Genomic DNA, 27,459 nt, shown 5'->3' with positions numbered 1-27,459 from the left:
CAAGGGATTCTAGTCTACATTTTTTTTGCTATACCAGTGAAATGTTTCTTTATAGCTTAAAGTAGGAATGTGTCAACATGACATGTAGTAGTACAACCTCTCAACACCATCCTCTAAGCAGGGAAAGTCCGCTTGGGATTTCATGGTCAATCCACCGACACAGATTTTTTATTTTCAGCACCTCGTTAGTTGCGAAGTTTGGAAAATGAAAATGCTTTAAATGACCCGAGTGCTGCAGCTCTTTACCTCCCCTTTCACCGAGTCCTGTATTCTTGGGAAGTTTGTTCTGTTATTCATTATCCTGTAGGAGGAATATTACTTTTTCTATGGATGTTGCTGTTTTTGCCGTGTGAAGAAGTTAAATACACAAGTTTTGCTGAACACTGAGAAGCTCCCGCTACTCCAGTAGCTTGTTTCCAGCCTGGTGGCTGTTCATAGCCTGTCCAGGACCCCTTACTGCTGCCCAGCGCCGGGCTGGATGGAAAAGCGCAGAATTACGTTTTCTCCCTTTTTTTTCCGCAGGGGCAAACCCCAGGGAAACGCCGGAGCCACCGGACAATGAGGAGCGGGCGGGCGCAGGGACCGCGCGGCGACACGGGCGACGGCCAATGGGAAGCGGCGCCGCAGGAAGGGGGCGGGGCGTTCCCCCGCTCTTCCTTTCCTTGGTTCCCCCCCCACGTGCGCGGGCATTGTGCCGGGCGGGCGGGCGGCCCCACCGCCTCTTTCGCTTTCCCTTTGCTGTCCCCTCCCGCTCCCATGGCGGCTTGTCCCGAGTTCCGGGCGGAGGACGATTTCTTGAAGTACGACTCCACCTGGGAGGACGACGAGGAGGAGGATGATGAGGATGGCGGCGGCGACGGCGACGACGACGAAGGCGGCGAGCCGGAGGGAGCGGAGGCGGCAGCGGCAGCCGACTCGGAGCCGGGGGATGCGGGGGAGCAGCTGGTCCGGGGCTCCCAGCAGCAGGTGGGTGGATGCGGGGGTCCCTCGGGGCACGGAGCAGCCTCCGAGGTGGGAGGAAGCCCCTTCCCTGCCCGGTCCGAGCTCCTGGGGCTGCCGCCGGCTCCTGCTCCGGGGCCGCTCCCCGCGGTTCTCCGGCAGTTCCGAATCGAGCAGCCGCAGCGGTACCGGCAGCGGCGCCGCTGCCCGCGGGGCGTCTCCGACACTCGGTCTGTGATGGATCGATCTCTCCAGGCCGATTGTTTTGTCAGTGTATTCGAGCCACTTCTGTATCTTCATTTATCATCAGGAACTGGAGTAGCTTAAAATACTTAGAGCAAGTCCAAGGGTTTTTTTTTTGTCCTGACATTATTAGCATATAATTTTATTCTCATCATGATAGAGCAAATCAAAGAGAGGAGTCAGCCTTATGAGTGGCGAAGGCAGATGTGCGACTTTACGACCTCTTTAAGTTTAATTACACTGCCATGAGCTGGGTTTTCATATCTATTTTCTTTTTTCTGCCCACCATTCCCTGTGATGTGGGTACTTCACAAACACAAGTTCTGTGTTCTGTATGACACCCACCTGTTCATCGCATTCTGATGGCCAGTGGATTTGACATTATGATATTGATGTTCCTCAGCAACATTTACTTTTATGTTTTTTCTTGGTATCTTTGCCTGGCAGCCTTTTGGTCTCTTCCATGCCGCCAATAAAAAGCCATCATGTAACATCTGCTCACTTTTGAAAGTGAGCTGTAACTTTTAATTTCTTTTAGATCTGTTTTCTTCTAGGGACCATATTATAAAACAGCTCTGAAAACGAAAAGGATGTGCTGTTCTGTACATAGCTGTGTGGGGTTCCAGTGAATGAGGCAGCGCTGCAAAATATGAACACTTGTTCATGGTGCCTTAAAATAACGTTGTTTTGAAATAAAAGGGGCTTGTTAGTCTTATCTGAGGTTCTTACCTTTACCATATTTTTGTGTTTGATGTGGAGTGTCAATAATTTGTTGTACAGCATTGCTTTGGCAAATGCAGAACCGTTTATCAGTCTTTCCTGGGTCAGTTAAGACACTACAGTCCTTTAACATAACTCCTCCCCTTTCAGGGAAATGGAAACTAATCTTCTCTTCAGTTTCATTTCAGTGGCTCATCCATATTCTTAGAATATAAATAGGCAGGTAAAGCTTTCTAAATAATATACTTTTAAAGGAGCTTCATAACTTAATGCTTTTAAGGTTGATATTAAAATAACCTCCCTTAAAAACCCAACACATTCCGTGCAACATAGTGTTCCAAGCACTCATGACATCCTACAAAAACACATGCTCTCTACTCTGCAAACAAAGTTTGAACGAGGTTTAAATACAGCAGATGGACGTGCTGATGTGCATCTCCGCATCATCCTGCAGTTCACTGCAGGAGCGGAGTCACTGTGCGTGTCGCTCTGTGAAAGGGCACAAGTGTTTTGGGTGGAATAGTTGTAATATTTATACCCCCAGAAGGGACAGGGATTTTCTCTGAAGGGATTTGCATTGTTTGAGGGCACACTGGAAATCTTTTGTGCATGGCTAGAGTGCTGGTTTTGTTCACAAGTTTTAATGCCTCTAGAACATCCAGATTATTCTTTTCAAATGTGTTTGTTCTTCAGATATTTTTTTTTTCCCTTAGAGCAACTTCCAGATTGTGACAACTGTAAAATCAAGGACCGTTTTTTCACTCCAGCAAGTGGACTCTTCAAGCTTTGCTTTACAAGGGAGGATGTTGTCCACGGCCCCTGGAATATTGCTCTGCATCTTTTAAGAGGAGCTCTTCCTTCAGCGTTGTGTGTGGTCACCTTTGTCTGACAGTGCCCAAAAAAATATTAAGGGGTGCAAGAATGAATACAAAAAGAAACAGTAAATCTTCTGTTATCCATTTATGCCTTTACAACCAGCCAAAGGCATGAGTCAATTTCCAAAAATGATTCCTTCTTCTGCTTCTGTTACGCTAATTCTCTCTCTTCTCCCCTCAGCCTGGATACTTTATGTCTGAAGCTGCCAAGGTTTTTATTCAATACTGAGGTTAGAGTTTTTTTCCTTTTTATTTTTACTATGCGCTTGCAAAACCAACCTAAAATTATTTTACCTTTGCATCTTGCTTGTGTCTCTGCAAATACTCCGTGTTCACGGTTTGAAATCCCTGCAGGTGTGTCTTTGCAGCTCTTTTGCATTTCAGTGCTTTTAGCTTCTAAGAGCAAATGTTGAAAATCTCAGGGTTTGTGCTCACTGCTGTAACATGTGGGGTTCATGTTGTGCTGCTCAGAGCTGTGTTTTAATAACAAGCCCCCTAGTTTTGCCTTCTCCTAACTCTCCATCAACAAAAGGTTTAGGTCACTTTTCTAGGATTCTGTTGTCTTTCTCATTCCTTTATCTTGTTCGCAGTCTGCACCTCCTCTTTCAGTTGCAGCTGTTTTCCAGTTTTCAGCCAAATATTGCTCATATTACCCCCTCTTGCCTTTGCTCTCTGCTTTCCTAATGCATGTTCTGATGGATGCGTTGCAGCTTTGCAGTGAGAAATGCACTGAGATCAGCAATCAGCAGCATGAGAAAGAAGGAGGTTTGATTTACCTGTGCAAGTTTAGTTTGTCTTTCTAACCTGGGAAGAAAGGGAAGGTTCTGTTTCTGTGTGGCTTAAATAGAAATTATAGAGACCCAGGAGCAACCTCTACTTGGAGAGAGCGCTGGGTTTTGTTCTCTTTGCTTCCCCGTGTTGTGCTCTCCAGTGCTGTCCTCCAGAATACCTTAGTTTTTTGGATCTGGCTTCTGTCTAGAGAAGCCTTACAGCCCCTTACACTGCCTCATTGCATCTGTCTCTGTATCTACATTTATTCTTCACCAAACCAGTTATTTTTCAGAATTGGAGCCAGTCTTCTGTTAGCCTGTCCCACCTGACTGCCTTGAAGGATTTTATTTGAGAACCTTAAGTGGCAAGAATATCTGGAAATTGATTCTTCTGTAATTGGGAGCAAAATTTTCATTAATACCATGTGTCATCTGTGGAGTTCAAAAGTTCTAGTCAAAATAATCAATGAATTTCAAAGTGTGAAATCACAGTCTCTGCTTACACCTTGAACAAAAGAATAGTATCGATCTGCTCTGGCTGAACATATTTCTTAGTCTTGTGTTTGCAGTGACTTATTATTGTTTTTCCCCTGTGTACCACAGTTTTTTGTAGCCGTGTGCATTTCTGCGGTCTGGTAGATTCTGGGTTTGGACACCAGCACTTGCATTTCTAATCCCCCATGGGCTGTGGCAGGTTCTGCCACCTGGTTTGGTCCACGTTGTCATGTAGAAAATGGAATTCTTTTCCAAGGTATACAGGCATTATTTTAGGTCATCACAAGTTATCACATTAAAACAAACAAACAACTTGAGCTTTGTTTAATTCCTGTCACCAAAGTGTGGGGGAATCATAATGTATAAATGTGTATTTTAAACGCAATTTAAAAAATTGTGCATTGATGACCTCCCTCTGTGGATAAAGGTTTGATCTCCCAAATGCTGTGGATGCTGCATGAATTTGAAGTATTAACAATCAACAGGGCAGCTGAATGTATGACTTCACTACAACACGGTGTTACAAAATCTAATCCAGTTCCTGCCTTAATAATTACTGAAGCGGTGATCGGTGTTCACTGGAAGGTCGTTTTGTTTGTTTATTTTTCTCTGGGCAGATCAGGTTAGGAAGTATAAAATTAAATTTAAAAATAACTTAGGAGATTATTTGTTGCTTCTTTCTTCTGCGTTTCATAAGATGCTTATATAGCATGAGTCTACACATCTGACCCATTTCACCAAGACCCTGTTCTGCTGTGAGTTGATGTTAAATGCTATAACTGCACTGGACTTCACACCAGGTGGGACCTTTTATTCCTGAGCAGTCTGGTTCGTTTTGTTGGTTCTGCCTTGACATTTCAGGGCACTTTTAAGTGCTTTCAAGGTCTGGGACAAGATGGTTCATCACTCAGCAAGATCGAACCTGTGTTGCTTGTGAAGTGTAACAAAATCTCTTATCATTCAAGTAATCCACTGTAAAAATATATCTATATACATAGATATAGATATATAGATATGATTCAGTTCAAATACATTTTAAATTAAGTCATACTTGCAACTTTTATTTCCATGAAGTTCAGAGGAAGAAATGGGGCTGTTCTTTGTGATTTCTCTCTAAATGCTGCATTTGGAAGGAATCTGGCAAGTCTGTGTAGTGAGGAGAACCTCCTATAAGGAGGGGTTTTCGGGTAGGTTTGACATAAAGTTTGATTACTTGGAGAGGTGAGTGATAATGAAGATGATAATTAGAGTGGAAGTGCAGTAAAATAAGTATCTCATGTGGCTCTATTATTGTCCACTAGATCAGCACGATGCTAAATCAGCAAGGCTGCTCTCAAGCATGAGGCAAAGAGCAAGAAAGCTTTATTTCAATAGTGTCTACAGGGAATGAGAATCCTGAATTTAAGGGATATTTCTACATCTTGAATTCTGCCATTATAGTCTGATCTCTGTCTTGAATAAGGCAAGTGACTCAGAGACAGGGCTTAGATTGGCTTGTTTTAAAACCTCTGAGTTAAGGAAGAAAATTACATTCTACTATTCAGGATTTCCAGCTAGTTCTGATCATTTCTGTAGGAAAACCCAACCAGGATTAACAAGAGGTATAAAACACAAAGACCTTGATTAATAAGAAAGAAAAAGACATGCTTTGGTTTGAACTTCTCTTCAAGTTGTTTTCAGGAATGCAGAGAAATAACTGCAGTAACAAAGTGGCTGGTTTTGGGATGCTGGGAGTGCGGTGCTGGGGGAACATGTGTGAGAAATGCTGAATCCCACCAATGGGTTGGTTGTTGTTTTTTTTGCAGAAGACAACTTTATTCTGGATCTCTGATGTGTCTCTTTTCTTCTAGTTCTCAGACAAGCCCAACTGCAACGCGGCAAAAGACTTGCAGAGATACAGACACCGTTACCCGGTACGGACTAAACGATGATGTAGACGCTCTTGTGGCTCTTCCTCATCGTGTGCCGAGCTTAGGAACACTTTCTAGATTTGAGAGCACCCTTTTGTCTTTACATTGACAGGCTCAGAACCTCTAAGGGATTCATTTGTGAGGGGGAAGGGATGAATGTGCATGTGGGTGCGTCATAAACAAGCTGTTACTTCCCAAAAACACGTTTCAAGAATTTGGCTTGAAATGTTTAGGAAACGTGGGGGGAAGCGAGAAGTGTTGAAGTGAATGCTGCCTTTTGAAAGATTCCTGTATATTCATTTCTTGTTCTCATCACCAGGATTTGGCAGAATCAGAAAATGAGGAGGAAGAAGAGATGTGGAACTTGAGCTTTTATAAAAATGAGATTCGTTTTCTGCCCCAGGGTAAGTACGTTGTGTGACCACTGAATTGGTAAAAGAGTAGCTTGATCCGTGTGGGACAATTACTAAAAATGAACAAACAAAACCCACCACCGAAACAAACAGAACCACCAAGAATTTCCATTTAAAAATGTCCTTGCTCCTGCTGTATGTCAGTTAATTTCCTGTTTGGTGCTAGAAAAAAAAGACTCTTTTTTTCTGGCCTAGCAGAATGGTTGCGTAGTTAGAGAAGTTAATGCCTGTGTGTGAACACTTGGCTCTGGATCATTTTTATTTGGTGTCATTACTTCTTACCTGACTTCTTTTCTTTTCAGGTTTGCATATTGAAAGTCTGCTTGAATCTTGGTGGGACAACTATGAAGTTCTGGAAGAAAACCATTCTTACATACAGTGGTAAACGGCCTGCATGAATAGAGTGGTTCTGTAGTTGTATTATTCTGGGAAGAAGTGCAGCTGTGGTAGTAGATCTCAGTCATGCTTGGTTTTACAGCACAGAATAAACTATTAGTGCAATGAGAGAGATGCAGATAAGCAAAGTATGTTGTTATGCCAGGTGTAGACAGTGCTTTTATCAGCGGGATTTATTTGCCATATAGTAAACTACTTCTGTGCCCATAAGGGTGTGAGGTCTCCAAGAGATGCCTGTGATATCACAATTTTTGGAATCATTTTTAGTTTTAACAAGACGGGTACCCTGGCCTGGATGTCAGCTTTGCTCATCTGGGCTTAAAGTTTCTTTCCCTTCAGGCTTTTCCCTTTACGCGAACATGGAATGAACTGGCGTGCCAAACCGCTCACGTGTCAAGAAATCCAGGTATGTAAAGCTTTTGTGGGTTTTTTTGAGATCTGAACAATGTTAGGGTTTTCCCTAAATGCCTTATATTTGAAGTCTATTTTTTTTTACATTGCTTCCTTGGTGCCCTGGTGTTAACAGAGCTCACTCAGGCACTGTTAAGCATTTGTCTGTCTTGTGTCTGCCAGTAGCTACACCAGCAAATGAAATACTTGGTAATATAATTGGCCTTGTATAATTCAGGTGCCACTTAAACTGGTGCAGGTAATTAGGAAGATGCACCTTGTGCTCCTTGGTCTGTCTTGTTTTCAGGCCTTTAGGAAGTCCCAGGAAGTTATGCAAAGGTTTATACGTGCTTATCAGCTCATGCTGAGATTTTACGGCATCAATCTGATCAACGAGGAGACTGGAGAGCTGAAGAGAGCAGAGAATTGGGCTGAACGATTTCAAAACCTGAACCGGTGAGTCTCTGTCTGTGCTGCTGGTCACTGACTGCAGCCAGACGTGTCTTTGAGAAGAAAAACAGTCAAAGTCAAGAAAATCCTCAGCCATCAAGGAACAGAGGGTTTTGTTGGTAGAGTAGTTAGCTAGCTAAACTATTTTTAACTTGGCACAGCCTCTGACTGTAGGTTGTCACTTTCTCTGTCGCTTTACAGTGACAAGTATAATAATTAAACCAGCCGAGACTGCTTTTCTTTTGTATGTGGTATGGCTGTTACCAGCAGGCACTGCTCGTGTTGGTCTCCTAAAGTATGAAATACGGACCTGAAGATGTTAATATTTGCTCTAGCAGAGCTTGTGTTTAAAACCATATTTTAAGCAGGAATCACTGAAACACTTTCACAGGTAGCTGCATTGCCCCTGTAGTGTTCTGTTAAACTACAAAATAGGAGCGTTTCCATAAGCTTCCCTAATAGCCTGCTGAATCCTAGGTTGAAAAGTCCTCTGCAAATTGGTGTTAGTGTTTTTATATTATTGCACTACATATCGTGGAGACAGTGATGACCCTTCATATTCTAGTACCCTGAATGGTATTAACAAGGGCTCCAAAAGGAGTGGGCATAGTCACAAAAGAAAAACCAACTTGAAAACTGTCAAGTATAAAAATGAAAAAAAGCTGTGTCTAGCTTAATCCCTCAGTCCTGAATTTCTGGCAGCATCCTTACGTGCCTATATTCTTACATTTTTCTACAAGCTTACCCTGCAGGGTCAATGTCAGGGAGGGGATATTGGGCTGCAGGGACTCGTGTGTCTGACCCAGTATGGTGGCTGGTATCTACTGGTGGGTGATGCAGAAAGCCAGAACCTTCCCAAGCACTTGAGACAGTTAATCCAAGCTGTCCAAGAAGGGTTAGGAAGGTATTACTAAGGGGAGACAGCAGCAGTAGATGCTTTAAAAGTAACTCTGCTTATACTCCTGTCTGCATTGTCAAAGAGCCCTTAATAGATGCCAGTCAATAATGCACAAAATGTTTTGCAGGTACCCTAGGGTTTTGTTGTGACTTTCAGCTTGTAAGACTCACTTAGCAGCTTTGCTTATCTGTTTATTTCAGGTTTAGCCACAACAATTTGCGGATTACGCGCATCCTGAAGTGCCTGGGAGAGATGGGATATGAGCACTACCAAGTGCACTTGGTAAAGTTTTTCCTAACAGAAACTCTTGTCAAGGAGACGTTACCGAACGTCAAGATAAGTGCCTTGAATTATTTCCTGTTCACCGTCAGAAGCAAAAGGAAGAGAAGAGAACTAGTCTACTATGCTTGGCAACACTACAAACCCCGAGACCACTTCGTGTGGGGACCGCACGAAAAACTCTCCAAGTACAGACCTCGCTCCGCCAAGTCACAGCTGCACCAAAAGGCAGGAGATAAACAGGAACCTTCAGCTAAAAACTGTGATGATACTGTGGAAGAGGATCAGAACCAGCCTCTAGAGGAGGAACAGAAAGCTGGAGATGCTGCGGGCTTGCAGCCTAAAGTGAACGGTGAAGATGTAAAAGAGAAGTTAAGTGAATGCGTTTCGAAGGGAGGGGATGGTGAAGAGGAGAAAGAGGCTTCATGTGCCCAGCAAGAGGAGAAGGATTTAAACAGTGCAACTGAAGAAGTGCAGGATACAGCAGAGAACGATTGCGCAAAGGAGAGCAAGAAGAGGAAACTGGATGCAACTGTGGCAGATGCTATGAAGACTGGGCCATTGAAAAGCCCTACTGATATTGAAAATATTTCCCGTAATCTGGGAGAATGTGCAATTGATGCAGAAACCCCCTCCTCAGGTCCACTCATACAAGCAGAAGAGGAACAGGAACCACTGAAAAAAGACGATGCAAGCACCAAAACCTCAGCAGTGCTGGAGACCACTGATGCAGCTGTGAAACGGAGGAAAGTTGATAAAAGAACATCGAGAAGCAAAACATACAACTTGGCCATAAACCTGAACATGAGGCCCTCTGCGTCGAGTGCCGAGTTAAATCCATCTGTTGTGAATACTGAGGCTGACAAAGAAAACGTCGGTGAGAAAAACTCAACAGTGGAAGCGACAAGTGAGAAGGGTGGTGGTGATGCAGATGGTGGGGCTGTGGGACCCCAGGTTGGTTCCAGGCTCCCCGAGACCAGCAAGGCTTCTCCAACGAGTGATGGCTTGGAATTGAGTGGAGATCAAGATGCAGCAAGGAGTGATCAGCACCCCAACAGCACGGAAAAGGGCAAGAGGGAGGGAGATGGGGCAGAACAGCATAAAAAGGCAGAAAATGCAAATGACAAAGGGCAAGCAGAAGTCACAGGCAAGAAACAAGTTCCAGAGAGTCTTGAGCAGAGTGTGGCACCCACTTGTCCTGAAGAAGACAGCACTGAGGTTGCACCACAAAGACCTGGGAGCCCCGAGCGTGTGGCAGGACCTGATGAGGAGCAGGTGGCAGCAGAGTGAGCCCCAGCCAGGGGAGGTGATGCTGCCTGGGCTGCCTGGAGCCACTGTAGTGGTTCAAATAGCAGAAGTATATGGAAAAATAAACTTCCTTTGGGCTGATCCAGTCTAGACCCTGACTGACTTTCACCCTTCCACGCTTTTTTAATCATCTATAGTAACTTCACTGAGATCCAGCCCTTGGTCACCCTAAAGAGGAAAACTCAATTTTGTCATCTCCATGGACAGGCTGTGTCCTGTTCAGTTTTTTAACTGATGTTCAGGGCTATCTTGGAGTAACAGGGATTGTTGCACTTTGCTTTGGTTCTGGTATGTCTCTTCTTAAAGAGAGGATGAAAACAAATCTGTTTCCTTGTGTGAACTAGTCAAATATTTATTTAATACTAATTTTTAATGTAAAGCAGCATGACCTAATTTGCCAGGCCTTTCTATTACCATGTAATGTTTCTGTGTTATTTTGAAAGGCTCTGCCTTCCCAGGAGATTTACTCCTGGCAAAGATGCTGTGTGCCTGCTTCCTAGGGCATAAATTGTGGCATTTCCTGAAAGAGAGATGAGTATCTGCACTTCACATCATGTAAGAGCATAGCTGCCTCTCCTCCTATAAAGCAAGTAGGTTTGACTTTACACTGGGCTTAAATGTGTAGTCAACCGTATCTTTGACTAGTATGAACCTTTGTGTAAAGATACTGGGTTTTAAGGTGCAAAGTGCTGAGTAATTTGTTCCATTTATCCCCCACAGAAGCTGCTTTGTAAACTTCTTAGAATTCAGAATATGAATTGTTTACTGGTTTCTAAAAGTAAAACCTTCAGACTTTGCAGAAAGCCTAGAGCTTTTCCTCCCCAGGTTTTTCCACCACTTTCAGATCCTTGATAGTCTTCCATGGATATCTATATCCACTACTGATTCAAAGGCCTTCCTTCCTCAACTGCCAAAACAGAACAAGTATTTGTCATTGCACTTTTTTGGACTCTGCTGTTAATTTGCATTTGCCAGAGGACTCTCTTTTCTGCGGCCCCATTGCGTGAAGTTACGGATGTCAGATTTATTTACATGTGTCAGATGCTTCCTAGTTAGGGCAGGATTGTTTTCCCATTAACGATCAGCATGTCAGGCAGTGGGGACACATTCGAGTGCAACATGTCTGGAAACCACTGTGCTTTGTGGGGCAGTTAATTGAAACTTTAATTGGAGGGGGTATGCTTGTCTGATTCATTTATTTACAGCCCTCAAGAATTTACTTTCAGAGCTTGCCAGGCATTTGCCTGACCTCCCCGTTAGCTATTCTGCCCGACTTACACAGTATTCAACCAAGTCTGAAGGAGCGTTAAACAATTTAGCACTTTCACTGGTAGAGATTTACAACAGAGGACCCATTTCATGAAGCGGAGGAAACTGTTTCCAACAGCCAGAAGGTCTGGACTTGCTGTTTGCTCAGATTGTTTGCTTTATTTTGGGGGTTTTTAGGTGCTGTTTGTTTTGTGTAGGAGATGGCTGGAGGCTTGGCCGCCTTGACAGAGAGCAGATGCAGTAGCCTGTGCAATGTTAATGTTTTTCCTGTCTCTGCTACAGCTCTGAAACTTCATCTTTTAAGGAATTTGATCAGTGATTTGCCTTCCCAGACTGATTCAGCATGCCACATACATGTGTGTGGGAATAAAAGTCTGCAAGCTTAACATCTAATGTTCATGGTCACACACGTGCTGGAAAAAAGGCTTTAATGTTTTTAAAATATTTTTTTCTTATGAACAAATGGAGGTAAATAGCCAATGACAATAGGCTTAATGGCAGATATAAATACTTGAAGATGTTGAGTTGAAAATTCTTTCATAAAAGATTCATAAGAAATCATTAATCTTGGCTTTTGTACAGATTCATAGTAATTTTCTTAATGAAGTTTTAATTGTGAATATGTGCTCAGTTGGGGCATAGGTCATAAATCTTGTTATGGTGATGTGTGGTTTGTTTTTGTGTTAATGGGATTTTGCTGTGAGTCTTGGTCTGGAGTGCTCAAACCAAACTGTTCCCCACCACGATCAGGTGTAGAGTCTGAGCTCTAGGTGTTTGCAGTGAGTTCACAGGATGTTTTCCAGCACTCAGACCTGTATTGTGGAGTCACTTATTAAAGCATGACTTCAATGCATACCCATTTCCACTTCTGTTTTTTTCACCTTGGAGGTCAGGATGTGACCGTGTATCTGCTCCATCACCACCACCCCCCTGCAGCCGTCTGCTGTTGCTTGGGCACCTCCAAGGAGCGGGTCCATGGGGCTTCCCAGCCTTCCCAAGATGAGCTCTGCTGGGCTCACCATGAGCCAAACCTGCTGCTTGTTCCACATGGAGATGGTGACCAAGTCTTCTTCCACCGCTGTCAAATGTGACCACTGAATGTTTGTAGGGAGAAGACACCTCCCCATGTGCTTCTTGTTTAATGATGGCCTTTGAAATGATTCAAGATGCCTTGTCTTGGTTCCATGCCACCACCCATCAAGTGTGTTGTGATGCCCTGCAGAGCAAACAAGGACAAGGAGCAGCTCTCAGGGTTTGCTGGCAGGAGCGCAGGTGCCCAACCTGTCTATGGGGGCTTGAGTCTAGAGGGCATTTTCCTTCAGGACACAAGCACAGAGGTATATTTGTGGTAATTTCTCCAAGTCCCTTCAGCTGTGCTCCCTCTGCCTGAGGATGTGGAAGGAGAGGAGGACCAGGAGGTGAGTGGGCTTGAAGGTGAATGCTCCCAGGGCTCTTCCATCACTGGTCACAAGCAGATTCTGCTTGCAGCAGCTCTCCAAGCCCTGCATTGCCATGGGAAATGTGTGGTCAAGGAATTTGGATCTGCTCCGCTGTCTCTCTTGCCACCCGTTGGCATCAGTGCGAGGGAGGAGGTACAAGCGCTGTGCAAAGCAGTTCATGCGACTGCTGCTCCCCCGCTGTGGTTTTTGTGGTGTCTAATAAAACATTTAGTTTACTTTGAAGCCATCTAAATGCCTACAGACACACACTCCCTTTCTGTCCCCAGCTGCCTGTTCCACAGAGTCTAGTAGGGACTTAGTGAATCTTTGAGCCCTTTATCCTTGTCAGGGTTGGTGGAATGTTAGCTGCTGGGGACCTGGGCAGCCACACACTGTGTGCTCAGATGAACCTCCCACTGTAAGGATGCCAAATTGAAACCTGGCATTTTGTGGTGGTTTTTTGTTTGTGTTTGTTTGTTTGTTTGTTTGTTTGTTTGTTTGTTTTAATCTTTGCTTTTTCTACTTCTGCTCTCCTCTTGCTAACCAGATGAGCTCTGTCATTTCAGTTCTGATGAACCTCTCCACTGTTCCTCACCAAGCTCTGCTTTGGAGGAAAGTATCTTTAATCCATAAAGGGAAGCATGAAGCAATTTGCAGGAGCTGCCTCTTTGTTAATATATTGCTGTCTGGAATCACCTAGCTGGGAGCTGTCGTCCTGTTCCTTCCTTGCCGATATTTCAAAGGCAGTTCTTCCATATTCTTTTAGCGGCTCTGAGAATGTTTCTCCTTTTTTATTCCTTGCATCTGTCTGTGATCATCTGTTCTCTGGTCAGCATTCATCACTTTCTCAAGAAATCAGTTGGCATTTTCTTAGATCTTCCTGAAAAATAAATTACAGATGTGAATACACCTCCAGAGCTAATAAACCATCTTGCAAAGCAGTAAGTGCATTTCTCTGTTGTGTGCCTTGCACTCATTACAAGTATATTAATTTCTCTAGTTTCAGTTAGGTAGCCTCAGGCACTGAATAACTCTTGCTCTGTGTTGCTTTTTATCTGTCCAGCACCAAAATTGTGATGGGCTTTGAGAAATGCCCTGGGTGAGACCTAAGGAACATCTTTATATCTCCAGCTGCAGCTGTGGCATGTCTGCAAGTCCAGCCCAGTCTTGAGTCCCGGCCGTGTTTGCTCAAGGCTGGGACTGCCCAGCGGGGCTTAAACATGAGCCTCAGCCTAAGGGGCTGCTGCTCCCACCCCCTTCCCAAACCTCCCCCTGCTCCCACCTCCTTCCCAAACCTCCTCCCAGCTCAGCCCCTTCAGCCTGTGCTCCCGGGCTCTGCCCCTCCGGCTGGAGCTGCAGGTTTATCTGGAGACCAGGACTCTGTAAGCTGAGACTGAGGAGGAGGTATCTGCTGGACCCCGGAGCAGAAACGGTTCAGCTGCCCAGGAGGAACGAGAGGCAGAGCCTGGGCACCATGGCTGGATTCTCCGCTCTTGGGCTTCTCTTCCTGTGCCAGCTCTTGGCCACGGCATCAGCTCAGGTAAGAAGCCTCATTTATGTCTTACACTCAAGAAAAAAGGATGTAAGTGAAAAAGATACGGCGACCTGTATATGTTATACCTGCAGGATGAAATGTGGTAATAGGCATGTTATTAGAGTCTAAACTTTGCTAAAAAAATGTGTGCATTGCTTGTGCTGTTATAAAGAGAGTGTCCAGCGAACACTTAAGGGTTTGTACCTGCACGGGGAGGCTGGTAGAGTGTATCCTCGTGTATAGAAACTGCTGCTTTAAACTTTCCATAGAAGTATGGTCTTCCCATCCAGGGCTGCAGTTACCAGAGATAAAGCCTTGGGAAAGGGGAGACCTGTTGGTGTAAGAGAAACAGTTTTATTTTTCAGTGAAGTAATAGGTTGCTTATGAGACTGATCTGGGTCTTCCTCTGAATCAGAATTTTTTATTCCTTCCCTCAATTAATTTTTTAATTTTATGTTTATGAAATGGCATATTTGAGCCTTGCTCACTTTCAGACATGAAGTTATATTAATCTTCCCTGTACGATCATAATATTATTTCCTGGGGAAGTAGCTCCTCAGCGAGGTTTTTCATTGTGTTAGTGAGGAATTTTTGCAGTCTGTGAGCAGAGCTGCTTCTATAATGAAATCTTTGTTTGCTGAAGCTACAGTAAGTTGCTCTCTGGAGCCCTCTCCATACAGAAGTCATTTATTGGACCTTTCTTTCCTTCCCCCACCTCCAAAATCCTAGGCTTTAAAATGACATCCTGCTCAGAGAGGAAATTTTCCCTTTCTTCTTCTATCTTCAGCAGTGTCCAACTGACTCATCCATCACCCTATTATATTTGGACTATAAATTTATTTTAATGCACTTAGCATCTATTTCCCATGGGCTTTGCATTCCTTCCTCTGCCCAAAATGAAACATGCCTATAGGCAGTGAGAAGTGTTCCCTATACAATTAGACCCACTTGCTGCCCAGTGACCAGCTCCGATTCCCAGCATGAGCCACCAGTTCAGCTGGGAGCCCTGAGGATGTGCTCAGTCAAGAGGGTTCCCCAAAGAGCCTTGTGCTGGTCCTGAGCTCCTCTGAGTCCACCCAGGATGGGTGAGGGATTGAAGCTTAGTACAGATTTAGGGTTATACAGTAGATCTTGGCCCTTGTTTTCTGATTTAGCCCATATGTTTCTTTGGATGAAAAAATAAACTCTTCTCTCTCTCTTTCCCCCAACACTTTCAGAGAATAGGACCACAAGGCCCTCCTGGACCACGAGGACCGCCTGGACCATCTGGCAAGGACGGCATAGATGTGAGTGGGGATGGCTGAGGGAGGGCAAGGGTGGAGTGCGGGCAGAGCTGGCCGAGCAGAGGAGCTGCTCTGCTTCTCCAGGGCCCCAGTCCTTGGCTGATGTCCTTCAGAGATGGACCTGGAGAACCAGCCCACCCACAGGAGACTCTGCAAGAGTCAGAGCAGCAAGTGGAGGTGCTGAGTGGCATCAGGTTCTTCGCAGTATTAATACCCTGTCTCGAGAGAGCGTTCAGGATAAAGCTGGTGTGTGACAGGGATTCGTGACCCTGCTTGTAAAGCCGCATGTTTCTCTTTTGATGTCTACAGAGGAAGAAGAACATAATCTGTAATGTTGAGCGTATGAGTGTGATGCATGCTGGAGCCAGTGGATTCTGTAATTCAGGGTATCCACATTTCTAGAGAGGCCCCAAGAAACTCAAATATACAGCACTGGACACTGCTTTTACGTTGGTTTTATTTCAACGTTGTCAGTATGGCTGTCCCTAACTTAAATTGGTATGTGAGAGGTCAGAATGTGGCTTGTGTGTTGCCAGATATGAGTCGCCTTTAGTGGCACAAAAGGCAAACGAAGTGGGCACCCTTTATTTCAGTAGGCAGTTCTTTATACGTATGCCTCCTGTAGAGGTAGAAGACTATACCACAGGATTTATGGGATTTATGTTTTCATAAAAATGTACAATTTTGCTTCTGTGCATCTGTTGGATAAGGAGTGAATTGTGTCCTGTAGTTGGCAGTGGATAAAAAGAGCATCAGATGGACCTTCAACAAGACCACATCAAATGCAGAAGGCCATATATTCCTGCTTGGACATTCAGTTTGAGTAGTGCTTGTCTCTCTAAGCTGCTTATGGAATAGGGCAGAGGTTTTTTTTTAGGCTTGCCTGAAGTAAGTTTATTGGAATTGCACCTTTAAGCAACCTTGAAAAAACCTATTCATTCCATGAAGGTCATTTTCTTTGGGATGAGAAGGTTAAAAAAAGATATGTGAGTTCCCTGGTATATGGTGAACAAGGAGCTTTTTTGTCTGCAGTGGTGAGTTTTCCCAGTGGCTGTGGGAGCTGAAGAGAGAACGTCATTGATTTGTCCCTCTAACGCGTCCTCTTGACTGATGGAGACTGTTTAACTGAAAATCTCTCTCTGTTTTTGCAATGTGAAAAGTTCAGAGCTGGTTTCGGCAGTTTCTCTCTGCTATTTTTCATGATAAAAATCTTAAGGGGATGCCTTGGCAGAGGGTGAAGAACATACGTTCACAGCAGTTTGCTGGTGGAGTCTCTGCAGCAGTACGTTTGTACAGAGTGAAAAAGAAGAATTTGGGAGGGATGAAACCCTTCAAACTTCAAGTCATAACAAGCAGTGATTTAGGCAGTCAGAAAGAAACAAATCCCTGTAATTGTGTCCTTCAGTTCCTGCTTTCTACAGGATGTTTTACACCTTAATTCTGGAACAGCACCAGCATCGCTTCTGGTGGCTTTTGGAAACAGGAGCCTGGGGAGATGCTGGTCACGTGAACCTGCACCCTGTTATCTGCTGCTCAGAGCTTCAGAAGGCTTCCCGTGGGACGTGACCAAATAACATCTAATTAATATGAGCAACTTAGTTCTAATAAATCAAACAGCTGAGTAAAGTATTTAAGGTGCTAAGTCTCGCAGTCTCAGCTTGAGCCTGGAGTTTTGGCTACACAGGAACAGTCATTTGAACAGATTTGATCTACATCCCCCTATGGATATAGGTTGTCAGGTACCCTGTTCATGGGAGATGGTTCGGTGGTTCTGGGACAGGCTCCAGGACGGTTAATATTCTACGGGACACTGAATCCTTTAAGGAACTGTGCAGGAGAAGCAGCACAAAAAATTATGGCATATAAAATCCAGCACTACTCTGCATTTTCGTAGCACTCCATGGAGACAATCATGTGGAGCCTGAGTGGCAGTGGCAATTCTCCCACTGCAAAGAATGAAACCATTATTTATTTTCTTCAATGATGAGACTTTTTTTTTTAAAGCACAATCAGAACTTTTCTGGGCTGTATCTGTGCAAGTTTCCTGAACTCTGGAAGCCACGCAGGCTGGGTCACCTTCACAGATGGCTTTGGATAAAGGCTATATGGGAAGAGTCTCTGGACAGTCTTTGAGCTGGATGTGTGCCGCCGAGGCCTTGCTGCCGGCACTGAGTGGTGCATAACATACAGCTGAATTTTCAAGATATCTCCGAACAAGCCTTGGATGAACCCCATAAGCACAATTTCTAGAAACTGCTGCTTTCATTCCTGCCTTTCAGTGGGAACTGCAGCATTAAGTCCCTCTGAAATCTTGTATAATTATAGCCTTTAATATGCTTCACGTTTCATCTCCGTAACAAGCAAAATCTCTCCCTCCCAAGAATAGAAACAGCATGTTATGATCGAAAGAATTAGCAACAAGTCCCTGTGAATTATTTCTGGGGATGTAATTCTCCAAATTGCTAATAAGCAATTGTCACTTTTCACAGATCAAGCGTTTTTTTTTTCCTTTTTCCCCAACTTTCCATCTCCTGGCTTGACTTGCTAAGAGTGAACGTCCCTCTCAAGAGGCACCAGGAGAGCGTTTCCTTTTGCTGACAGCCTTTACCTCTAATTCCCAGTGATCTGGCATTAGGGGTATAAACACTGATTAGGCTTTTGATTCAGCTGGCTGAAGTTCTGGTGCTCCCGCAGAGTCCCGCAGGGGTCCACAGTGGCAGGATCGGGGTTTAAGATGGTCCCAAACAGCCTTTTGCTGATGCCGTGGCTTTGCTGCGTGGTTCGCTGTGGCTTTGCTCTATGGTTTGCCATTGCACAGGCAAGAAAAAATGCAAGGGGCTGGTGATCTTGAATGACGGAGGGAGGGAGTAAACCAGCTCTACTGCCATTTCTAGGTGCCTTTTCAAACCCTTCATTGCAAAAGAACTGCTCCTTTCATTTCCTTGGCAGGGGGACCTTCCCCACCTATGATAATGATAACTATTTATGGAAAATCTGTAGGCAAAAGAGTTGCTTTAGCAAGGCAGAGCATAAAGACGCCTCTGTTCCATGAGTCTCTGGTCTGTGCATTTCTTGGTCACCAGTGCAGTAGATAATCCTCACCTGAGCAAATCAAGGCTGGAGAGATTTGCCCACGGCTTCACAGTTGTCGACACAGTAAATATGGAAATGTGCTATAAATTGCTTACTGCCTTATAACTCCTAATTATTAGACCTGTGGTAGGAATGGTGTTATTTCTAGCCTTACTCTTAATAACCACCTGTTTTCCTTATAGGTTTTCTTATTCCAGGGTATCAACATGCCCCTTCCCCTTTGCTCGCCCGCGACATCCGAGTCTCTCACAATATTTAGTGCACTTGTCCTAAAGCCAGAAGGGGAAGGTACCATCCAGACATCTCGATCACACAAACTGATTTTCTGCAGGATGAGATGAGATGAGAAACCAGGCTTTTGCTATTCACAAATTATTTCCTTTTTCAGGGTCTAACAATAAAACACATTTGTCTTGTTGTCTGGGGTCCATGTGAGCTCCTGAATGATGTTACAGCTGGCTGAGGTAGAAGGAATGATTCAAAGACTTTTAAAATATCATCTCCCAAACACCTTTAATGCTGTTCTTAAAAGTTGCTTTCCATTAGGACAGAAAAAATGAGAGCTTGTGAAATATTTTATAAAAGTCGGGTTTAATCCAGATTGTGCAATTGGATTAGGTGGAAATCAGTTGGGGGCTTTGTTCATTTGCTTTTTCCTGTCAAAGTTTAGTCGTATGAAGAAAATCACTGTTGACAGTTTGTTCATTCTTCACTTTCTGATAGTCATCAGCGCCTGGTAGTACCACAGTTTCCCACTGTGTCCTGGATACCTGGAGATTATTGTTTCATCCTCTGCTTCATCAGGAAGATATTTGAAAGCCTCAACAGCCACCCAGCTTCCTCTCTGCCCCACTTGCAGACAAGCCCAAGTGCAAATAATTTCTAAGTATATCTGGAAAAAGTTGCAGGTGCTGGGCACTGTTCAGAAGGGCTGGTTGTCTCTGGGAGGCTGAGGATGTGGGTTTTCACCAAATCTGCTTTTGGGGGTTAGCGGGACCTAGAGCATCAGCTTCATAAGACCGAGCGTGGTAGATCTTGGAGTGGGCACCAAGGGACACTTGAGCACTGTGACAGCTGGGAACATCATTGTTGCAAAAAGTCAACAGAAGAAGGTTCAGCACTAACACAGATGTTTTTTCTCTTTCATTTAGGGAGAACCAGGCCCTCCTGGTTTGCCAGGCCCGCCAGTAAGTATTTTCTGGTTGACATTGACTTGCTCATCATTTTGAGAGGGACACAGTGCAAAGCTAAGACTTCCCTCTTGATCCGCAGCAGGATTTGCACAGGGGGTACACAGGAGCGGAGATGCTCAGCACTGGTCCTGGGGACAAACACATTTTCCTGCTTCATTGCTAGCAGAGGATAAGCATGAAATAAAGCTCATCTATCAGCAGTGTGACAAAATTGGTACCAAGCCACATATGTGTGGTTATTTTTGGCATTGGTCTGAGTCTGCATCAGCTCCTCAGTCTGCCAGCTGCTCAAAATTGTACCAGGTGGCACAGCAATTTGGTTTGGGCCATTTACCCCACCCCTTTCTGCCACTTTCTACCCCTCTCTACCCCTTCACTAGGAACAGCTTATGGGTAACTCTATGTGGAACTGGGCCAAAGCACTGAAATGAATTTAAGATTTGGATATGGATTCATGGCAAGCTTCATCTCTCTGTAGGAATTCTTCCATGTTGCATGGTGTAAGATTAACGCACCAACAAATGAACTTCAGTCTTGTAGCCTGTATCAACACGTGCCACGCTTCTCTTGTTATGTTAAAAGAATTGCATGTTTATCTGATTTAGGGGCCAAAAGGTGCACCAGGGAAGCCTGGAGCAGCTGGTGAAGCTGGATTGCCTGGCCTTCCTGGAGTGGATGTGAGTATTTTGTCATCTCATCTTAGATCTTTTCAATATTTCACATAGGGATGGGTGTTTTCCTGAAGTGTGTCATCAACTTGCTCTGTGTCTGCTGGAGAAGCAAAGTGGGTCCTGGCTCTGTCTTGCATATTAGGAGAAATTTTAAGAGTCGAACGCATCTCTTGATTGAATTAAGGAATATGAGGACAGTTTTTGAGATGCATGGGATGGCACACTGGCAATGAAACATTGCAGTTCTTCAGAGTTGCACTGGGCAAGGCTGCAGAAACACAAGCATCGGTTGACATTTCTACAGCAAACCCATTGAGCCTCAGTTCAGAAATCCAGTTGCATTTACTGGCTGAGCTCTGGTCAAGTTTTCCCCAGTTAATGCCCTGGTATCTGAGTCTGGGTAAGGTTTTAACCAGCACGTTTTCTTCTGCATTCAGGCAGTTTCTACAGCTACACTGCAACTCAATAAACACCAGTAACAAGACTACTTGGGGGCATTAATCCATGCTTACAATGCACAGGGAACAGTATGAATAATTTGCTTCTGCTCCTTTGTGATGCATTACAGAGAGAAATAAAATAGTTAGGCTTTCCTGAGAGCTTGGCATGCACGTGTTTTGTGTTGGTGACAGTGACAGGGACTTCCTATAGCTCTTATTACTGTATTTCTCTGTTTTCACACTTTTTTATTTTTTCCCAGGGTTTAACAGGAACCGATGGCCCACCTGGCCCAAATGGGCCTCCAGGAGACCGTGTGAGTACCACATTAGATCTTAAATCCCTTTAAATGAAAATTGTCAGTGATTGTATTGATGATTTCTCATTCCTTTGTAAATTGGTGACATTCGAGTGTTGATTATGATGTTTGTTTATTCATAAACACTTGCAGAATACTTGGACCCTTGAAATGAAGCCCCAGATGGGTTTTCATTTGGCAGGGCGTGAGACTGGGAACAGTTTTGTGCCCCTGTTTTGTGTTTGGCAGTAGTATTTGCCCATGCCCGCTTTATCACACAAGCTTCTAGTTTGCAGGGCAATTGAGCAGATAATTTCTGGGCACAAGAATTTCCTTTTGAGCTGTTTAGCAGAAACACACAAACCCAGTTACCATCACTATGTGTTCTGATTTGACATGCTTTCCCATGTCTTGTAACTCAATCTGTCAGCATGGGGCAAACTTGGGACCTGTTGTCACTTACGGGAGCTTTTCAAGGTCAGTGGTCCGTCTGGAAAATTGTTTTAATTGGTCTAATAAAAGCTTGGAAAAAGGAAATAAACCTCTACAAGCTTTAGTACTCTAGAAGGACAGCATTATTATCCTAGCATTCTTTCTTCTCCCTGATTTGAAGAACATACTTCAGTCTCCCAGGAATCACTGAAATATGCAGGTGTGGGATTGAATTCATGTTTAACACTGTGACTTCTTCTGAATAACCATGTTTTGTCTGAGCTGGAGTGTCTGAGAATGAAGGTGTTTAGCATATGGAAGTGGGTTCATGGAACCTGGTTTTTAGTAATATGTTAGTGCTGAACATTTCCATTCCTCTATATCCCACACGGCATCAGTCCAGCAGTGATTTATGTCTGGCCAGGGACAGGTACTGTGAAGGCAGCATACCAAAGTGGTTTTTATCTTAAATACTCCTGTTGCCACCAGCATACATTAGCTTTTCTCGTGCTTCTGCTTACAGACTGATTAGATCAAGCCTACTTATTTTTCCAATGAAAAAAATCCTTTATTTTTAGCCAGGTATGAGGTGGGTTCTGACCTCAGTGCTAGATATTGGAATCCTTCATTGGAAAGCTTTTAAAGGCCATTTTGAAGTTTGGTGCTTTACACTATAAGCAATGAGGAAAGCGGAATTATTAATATTTATTTATGAATGTCATGTTAATCAAGCATTTCCTGTGCTCCTTGAGTGTGTATTCATAAAGTACATTACTTTAAAGTGAAAAATTATGGTGAGATTGTTTTCTAATCAAGAGAAAGAACATTGTTACCAGGAGAGTGAGTCAGACAATGTGATTAAAATTGAGGTGTAAATCAGAGTCTTTCCTTTGAAAGTAATGGAGCCACGTCAGCTTGCTCAGGGACTCAATGATCTTTTACTGTACCAGGAACGTTCCCTGCTTCATGCTCCACCTTACATTCTCAAAGATATCAAAATTAAGGAGGGTAAAGTGCCAATACTTGGCACTTCGTGTGCTCTGCCGAGCTTTTGGCATGCTGGCCAAAGCAGAAAGTGGGTACACAACGGGGAGCGGTGGGGCAGGATGGGGCTAAGTCAGCAGGTGCTGGAAATTCAAGGGTTTCTTTATAGCAGATCCCAGCTTGTCCCTTACAGCCATCAGTAGTTGTAAGGACTTCAGCCTAAAGATAAAAGTGAGTGGAGGAAATGCAGAGTAACCCGCAGCAAGAGAAATGAATGAGCTGACATCTGCAACTGAGTTGATTTTTATTGGATTACAGTCCTTTTCTCACAAGCCTGCTCTTAATGAGGCCTCGGGTCCTCGGTATCTTTCTCTTTCAGCTTAACAAGGGAAAATATTTCTAATCTGATTTGGTATGCAGAACAGTAGGAAAGGGCTGGAGTTGTCCATGGGATCCCAATAAGCAGCAGTATTTTGGGATATTTTCCAGCTCTGCCCATCTGCCTTGTTCTCCTGATCCTAGGGGTGGATACCATTTAATCCCAGCTCAGGACATTGTTCTTGAGATGTTTCTGTGCAGGATTTTGAGAACACGTGGAAAACAGGTCTGGGCAATCTGACTGGCAAGAGGCTGAGGAAGCCTCGTGCTGTAGTCACTCTTCGTCCCCTGTGCAAGGAGATGAGAATTTTGCTGGTCCTAGTTTAACGCAGTCTATAAATAACAACGTGGTTTGTTCTGGGTTGAAGTCTGTCACCTTCTCTCTTACTATTTTAAGTTCTGCATTTATCAGAGAGAAGTATCAGCCAAGAACAATACAAATGCAAGCAAAGAGCTGTCTGTAGCACAATTTTTGTTGTTGTTGTTTATTTTTATATTTCCATTTATGTTCTGTTTCAGAATTACTGCTAAATCTTTGTCTTTGCTTGAAAGGAAAATGTATGAAATAATAAAATTAACTAACTAGAGCAAGCCCAAATCTTAAACAGTTTCACACAATTTAGTCATTGCATCTACATCATGAAAGTATTATGAATCAGAATATTTCAAATGGATGAAATTCAGTTTATGAACCTTTAGATATTTGTGAAGACTAATCTGAGGCAGTTGTGGCTTGCAGATGTGTCCCTTTAGTCTTTTAGGCACAGCTCATGTTTTAGTCACCCAGCAAATGGTGAAGAAAGTTGCTGTGGCCAGTTCTGAACATCCATCCCTCCTGCCCTAAATTGTTCTTCAGTCAAGTAATTAACCAGGAATGACAGTCATTATCCATCAATTTCTATCCTTATATTTGTGAATTCAGCTGACCGTCTCCAGCTGTTAGTTTAAGACACCGCTGGAGTTTTCAAACCAACATTGGTGTCAATGACACCAGACACTGGTTTCAACCCATACGGGAGTTTCTGTTTTCTCTCTGTTAATTGTCACTCTGGTTTATCCCTATAGGGTGCGTTAGGACCTGCCGGGCCACCTGGACCAGCTGTAAGTAACTCCTGGAACTGCACAAGTAAAGATGGGGTGTAATATGCCAAAACCATCACCAAGAGATGGGAAGCCTTGTATCCCAAACAAAAGGGATCAAAGCCTGAATGAGTGAAAATACTGTTTGAAGTCTTTAAATATGTATGTGTGACCTGTGCTGGTATCACAGGCCCTGTTCTTAGTCTCTAAGGTGCTAAAAGCAAGCCAGACTAGCATATCAAATACTATCAAAATTATTAAATATTAGATAATGTCTAATAAAAAATTAAAGGGAAAAAAAAGTAAATTAACTGGAATGTTATCTTCATAAATGTCTGTGTCCTGCTATCACATCACCTTATGTGACTTTACTTAGAGATATCTCATAGGTAACAGGAATGCGAAGGGAATACAAATTATTAGAGGCAACAAAATAATTCATTGAGACTCCAGCTCTGCTCTGATTGCAAATTACAATAATTGGGGACAGGGGAGTGCTAAGGAAACTTCAAAGGAAAAAAATATTAAGCATTCTGAGGTTTGCTTTTCTTCCTGGATGCTCAGTTTCTAAGTGATCTTTTACTGTTTTAAATGTTGTTTCCAGGGCAAAGGACTACCAGGACCTCCAGTAAGTAATGAAGCTCTTTTTCAACATAGAGATTTACATTATTATATTAGTTTTGTTCGATACTCTTTAATGGTTGGACTCGATGATCTTAAAGGTCTTTTCCAACCAAAATATTGCTATGGTTCTAACAGGCCATGATGACAAGAGTGTGCTCCATGGAAAGATGGAGCAAAAAGAAAGATGCGTGATGGTAAACTGACTGTCTGGGTGCAGGACTGGGCTCTTGGGGTGTCAGACAACCGAGGACAGCCAGGCGGTTTGTTTGCCCCTGGGCTTTGACAGCTCTGCGAGGTCACCATGGGTGTAAAGCATCTTCTCTCTGTTCAACAGGGGCCTCCAGGACCCAGTGGGCTCCCAGGTGGAAATGGATTTCGGGGTCCTCCTGTGAGTTTCTCCCACTGTTTGATCCTCATTTACTGAACATGCCACAAACACAGAAGAACAAGGTTCATTTCTGGTCTCTTACCCCATTCTGGATGCCTGATGCACAAGACACTATGAACTCTACAAATGCCCACAGGCTGTTTCTTGTATCAGGTTGTGTAGGGTCATCCCAGTCAACCAGTGAAATGCCAAACATGCAGCTGTTTGCAGCCACCTCTTCCTTTACCAACTATGAGTAAGGACAAAGGAGCGGCCAATGTCAAGAGAACAGAGATGAGTTACCAGCTGGCGTCTACTTCCAACATCCTCAAAAGAAGCTGCTGCACAGAATGGGTCTGGTCTCAGGAAGCCCATTCTGCAGAAGCATTCCATCATTTTTGGGTGCCCACAGCTCCCCCAGAGAGGGACAGAGCTGGTGGAAGCAGGGGTGTAGGTGGAGGGATATGTTCTGTCCTAATCCCTGTACTTCTATATGAATCTGCTCTTCTCTTTGCAGTCACAGATGGCAAAGATGTGGTTTAGTCCCATTAAAGATATCTTACCCCACACTTAAAATTATGCGGTGGTATTTGGTAGCCACCTGTCCTCTCCCTTTTCGTTTTCATTTACATTATTAAGAAGGTGAATTCTTACTATTTTTCACTCTTTTTAGGGGCCTTTTGGTCTGCCAGGATTCCCAGGGCCTCCTGGACCACCTGGACCTCCTGTAAGTTGACACTTGCAAAAAGATGTTAGAAAATTTCCATGAGGAGTTCAGAATTTTCTTCTTGCTGCCAGAATGTGCACATTTTATTTGCTACTATTACTTTGAGCATTCCCTTTCTGGGTTACATTTCAGCAGCCCATAAACACTGTGCCCCAAGGACAGCAGTGACTTTGCACTGGCTGCACTTCTAGTGTTGATTATCTCCTGTTAATTGCCTGTGCTATGTGAGTGGAGGAACTACACTTTGTGGCATAGACAGTTCACAGGGTGGGTTTTCTGTTGTCTCGAGGTTTATATGGTTGCTTGGATTGTGAAACATTCTTGCAGGACCAGCAAGTGTCTGTTTTGGGTTTGCTGCGCCATCTCTGGAGGGACAGGGAGGTCTTTCCCAAGGAATTCCCTGGCCCAAAGGAGGGTCAGGCACAGTTGCTCTTCTCACACTGCTGCTGTCATCACGTAAGGCTCAGGGATCATTCCTGAGCTCCTCTGTGCATCTCCAGAAGATAATTACACCCCTGACATATCTGTTTGAAGGATGCTCTTCACGATGCTTTGGGTTCAGGGGCTGCATTTTACAGTGCGGGACTGGGTATCTGCCTCATGCTGGTCTAACTGAGCTGGGTCTGTAAAGCGCATATTTACTCCTGCTGTTTGTCTTGATGTATTTTAAAGAGCACATTTCATGAATTACAGGGACTTCCAGGCGCCCTTCCTGATGGCGGTGGGGACCTTCAGGTAGGTTTTGCTTTATGTAGTATGAAAATATTTTCTGTTTAATCCTTGATGTCACTTTTCGTTGGCATACTTGGGTCAGAGCATTTAACATGCATCATTCAGACCTGCAGAGACACGTTTAAGCTGCCGTATTGCAGAACGCAGAAGTGTATGTGTATTTACAAGACCAAAATGTTCTTTGAAGGGGATAGAAATGCAAGTGGTGAGGTTTTGCCTTGATCTTTACTTTCTAGTTGCGTTTCCAAAATGCTGGTTTTGCGTACATTTTTCATTTGCAAAACAGCTTTAGCATTTGGTAAGTGACAACAGCTTTTCATGCATCTGTTTCCAATCCTGTTTTGCAAAACAAAAGGTCACGAGTGTTGCACTGTTTATCTCCATGGATGGTGGCACCAGGTTCTTATGGGCATATGCTTTGTTTAAAGTTCCTTCTGAGAAAGTCCTGATTCCTTTCTTTCAAGGGAATAAAAGGAATGTTAAGTCCATGAACGATGGAAGTGACATTTCCAGATTTCGCAGCTGTTGTTGTGACAGCATCTTTGCTTTTCTAATTGGTGTGCCCTAAAAAAGCTCAGAGTCAATTTAGACTGCCTTATGGCAAGTCATGTGGAAGTTAATAGAAAATGATACTATTTTTGCAAGTTTAATTTAAGTTACCCTGTGGAATATACTAGAAAATTACATTTCTGCTAGAGAGGTTTGCCTGAAGTTTTATTAAAAGTAAAAACCAGACAAATGAAGGGAAAGCTGCAGAAGAAAATCACATTCCCTGATTATGAAATTTTTAGAGGATGACACTTTCAGCCTCCATTAAATTTCTGTGCAAGT

The 27,459-nt window shown here is 43.7% G+C and overlaps 2 protein-coding genes across 3 annotated transcripts in view; both read left to right on the top strand.

Annotated features, from left to right (window-relative positions):
- Positions 1–608: 608 nt before the first annotated feature.
- On the top strand, positions 609–12,208 carry OGFR (opioid growth factor receptor). 2 transcript variants are annotated; one of them, XM_065032368.1, is made up of 8 exons: positions 674–966; positions 2,959–3,007; positions 5,893–5,955; positions 6,272–6,356; positions 6,668–6,746; positions 7,101–7,167; positions 7,459–7,607; positions 8,700–12,208. In XM_065032368.1, exons 1-8 carry the CDS (start codon positions 836–838, stop codon positions 10,066–10,068), a joined length of 1,992 nt encoding a protein of 663 aa, XP_064888440.1. In that variant the 5' UTR covers positions 674–835; the 3' UTR covers positions 10,069–12,208. The 2 variants fall into 2 exon arrangements, with proteins under 2 accessions (XP_064888439.1, XP_064888440.1); XM_065032367.1 differs by lacking the exon at positions 2,959–3,007 and having other exon boundaries at positions 609–966.
- A 1,533-nt stretch (positions 12,209–13,741) lies between these two features.
- COL9A3 (collagen type IX alpha 3 chain) overlaps positions 13,742–27,459 on the top strand; it is a 35,805-nt gene continuing 22,087 nt past the window's right edge. Inside the window, exons 1-10 of the mRNA XM_005499588.3 lie at positions 13,742–14,334; positions 15,546–15,614; positions 19,856–19,891; positions 20,503–20,574; positions 21,269–21,322; positions 24,164–24,199; positions 24,783–24,806; positions 25,137–25,190; positions 25,843–25,896; positions 26,590–26,631. Of these exons, the coding sequence (XP_005499645.2) occupies positions 14,269–14,334; positions 15,546–15,614; positions 19,856–19,891; positions 20,503–20,574; positions 21,269–21,322; positions 24,164–24,199; positions 24,783–24,806; positions 25,137–25,190; positions 25,843–25,896; positions 26,590–26,631 (507 nt within the window). The 5' untranslated portion in view covers positions 13,742–14,268. The remainder of the gene's footprint in view (positions 14,335–15,545; positions 15,615–19,855; positions 19,892–20,502; positions 20,575–21,268; positions 21,323–24,163; positions 24,200–24,782; positions 24,807–25,136; positions 25,191–25,842; positions 25,897–26,589; positions 26,632–27,459) is intronic.

This window comes from Columba livia, chromosome 16, assembly GCF_036013475.1.
Source record: "Columba livia isolate bColLiv1 breed racing homer chromosome 16, bColLiv1.pat.W.v2, whole genome shotgun sequence".
NCBI classification, from domain to species: Eukaryota; Metazoa; Chordata; class Aves; order Columbiformes; family Columbidae; genus Columba; species Columba livia.
The sequence above is the reverse complement of the archived record's forward strand: the minus strand, read 5'-3'. Positions and strand labels throughout refer to the sequence as shown.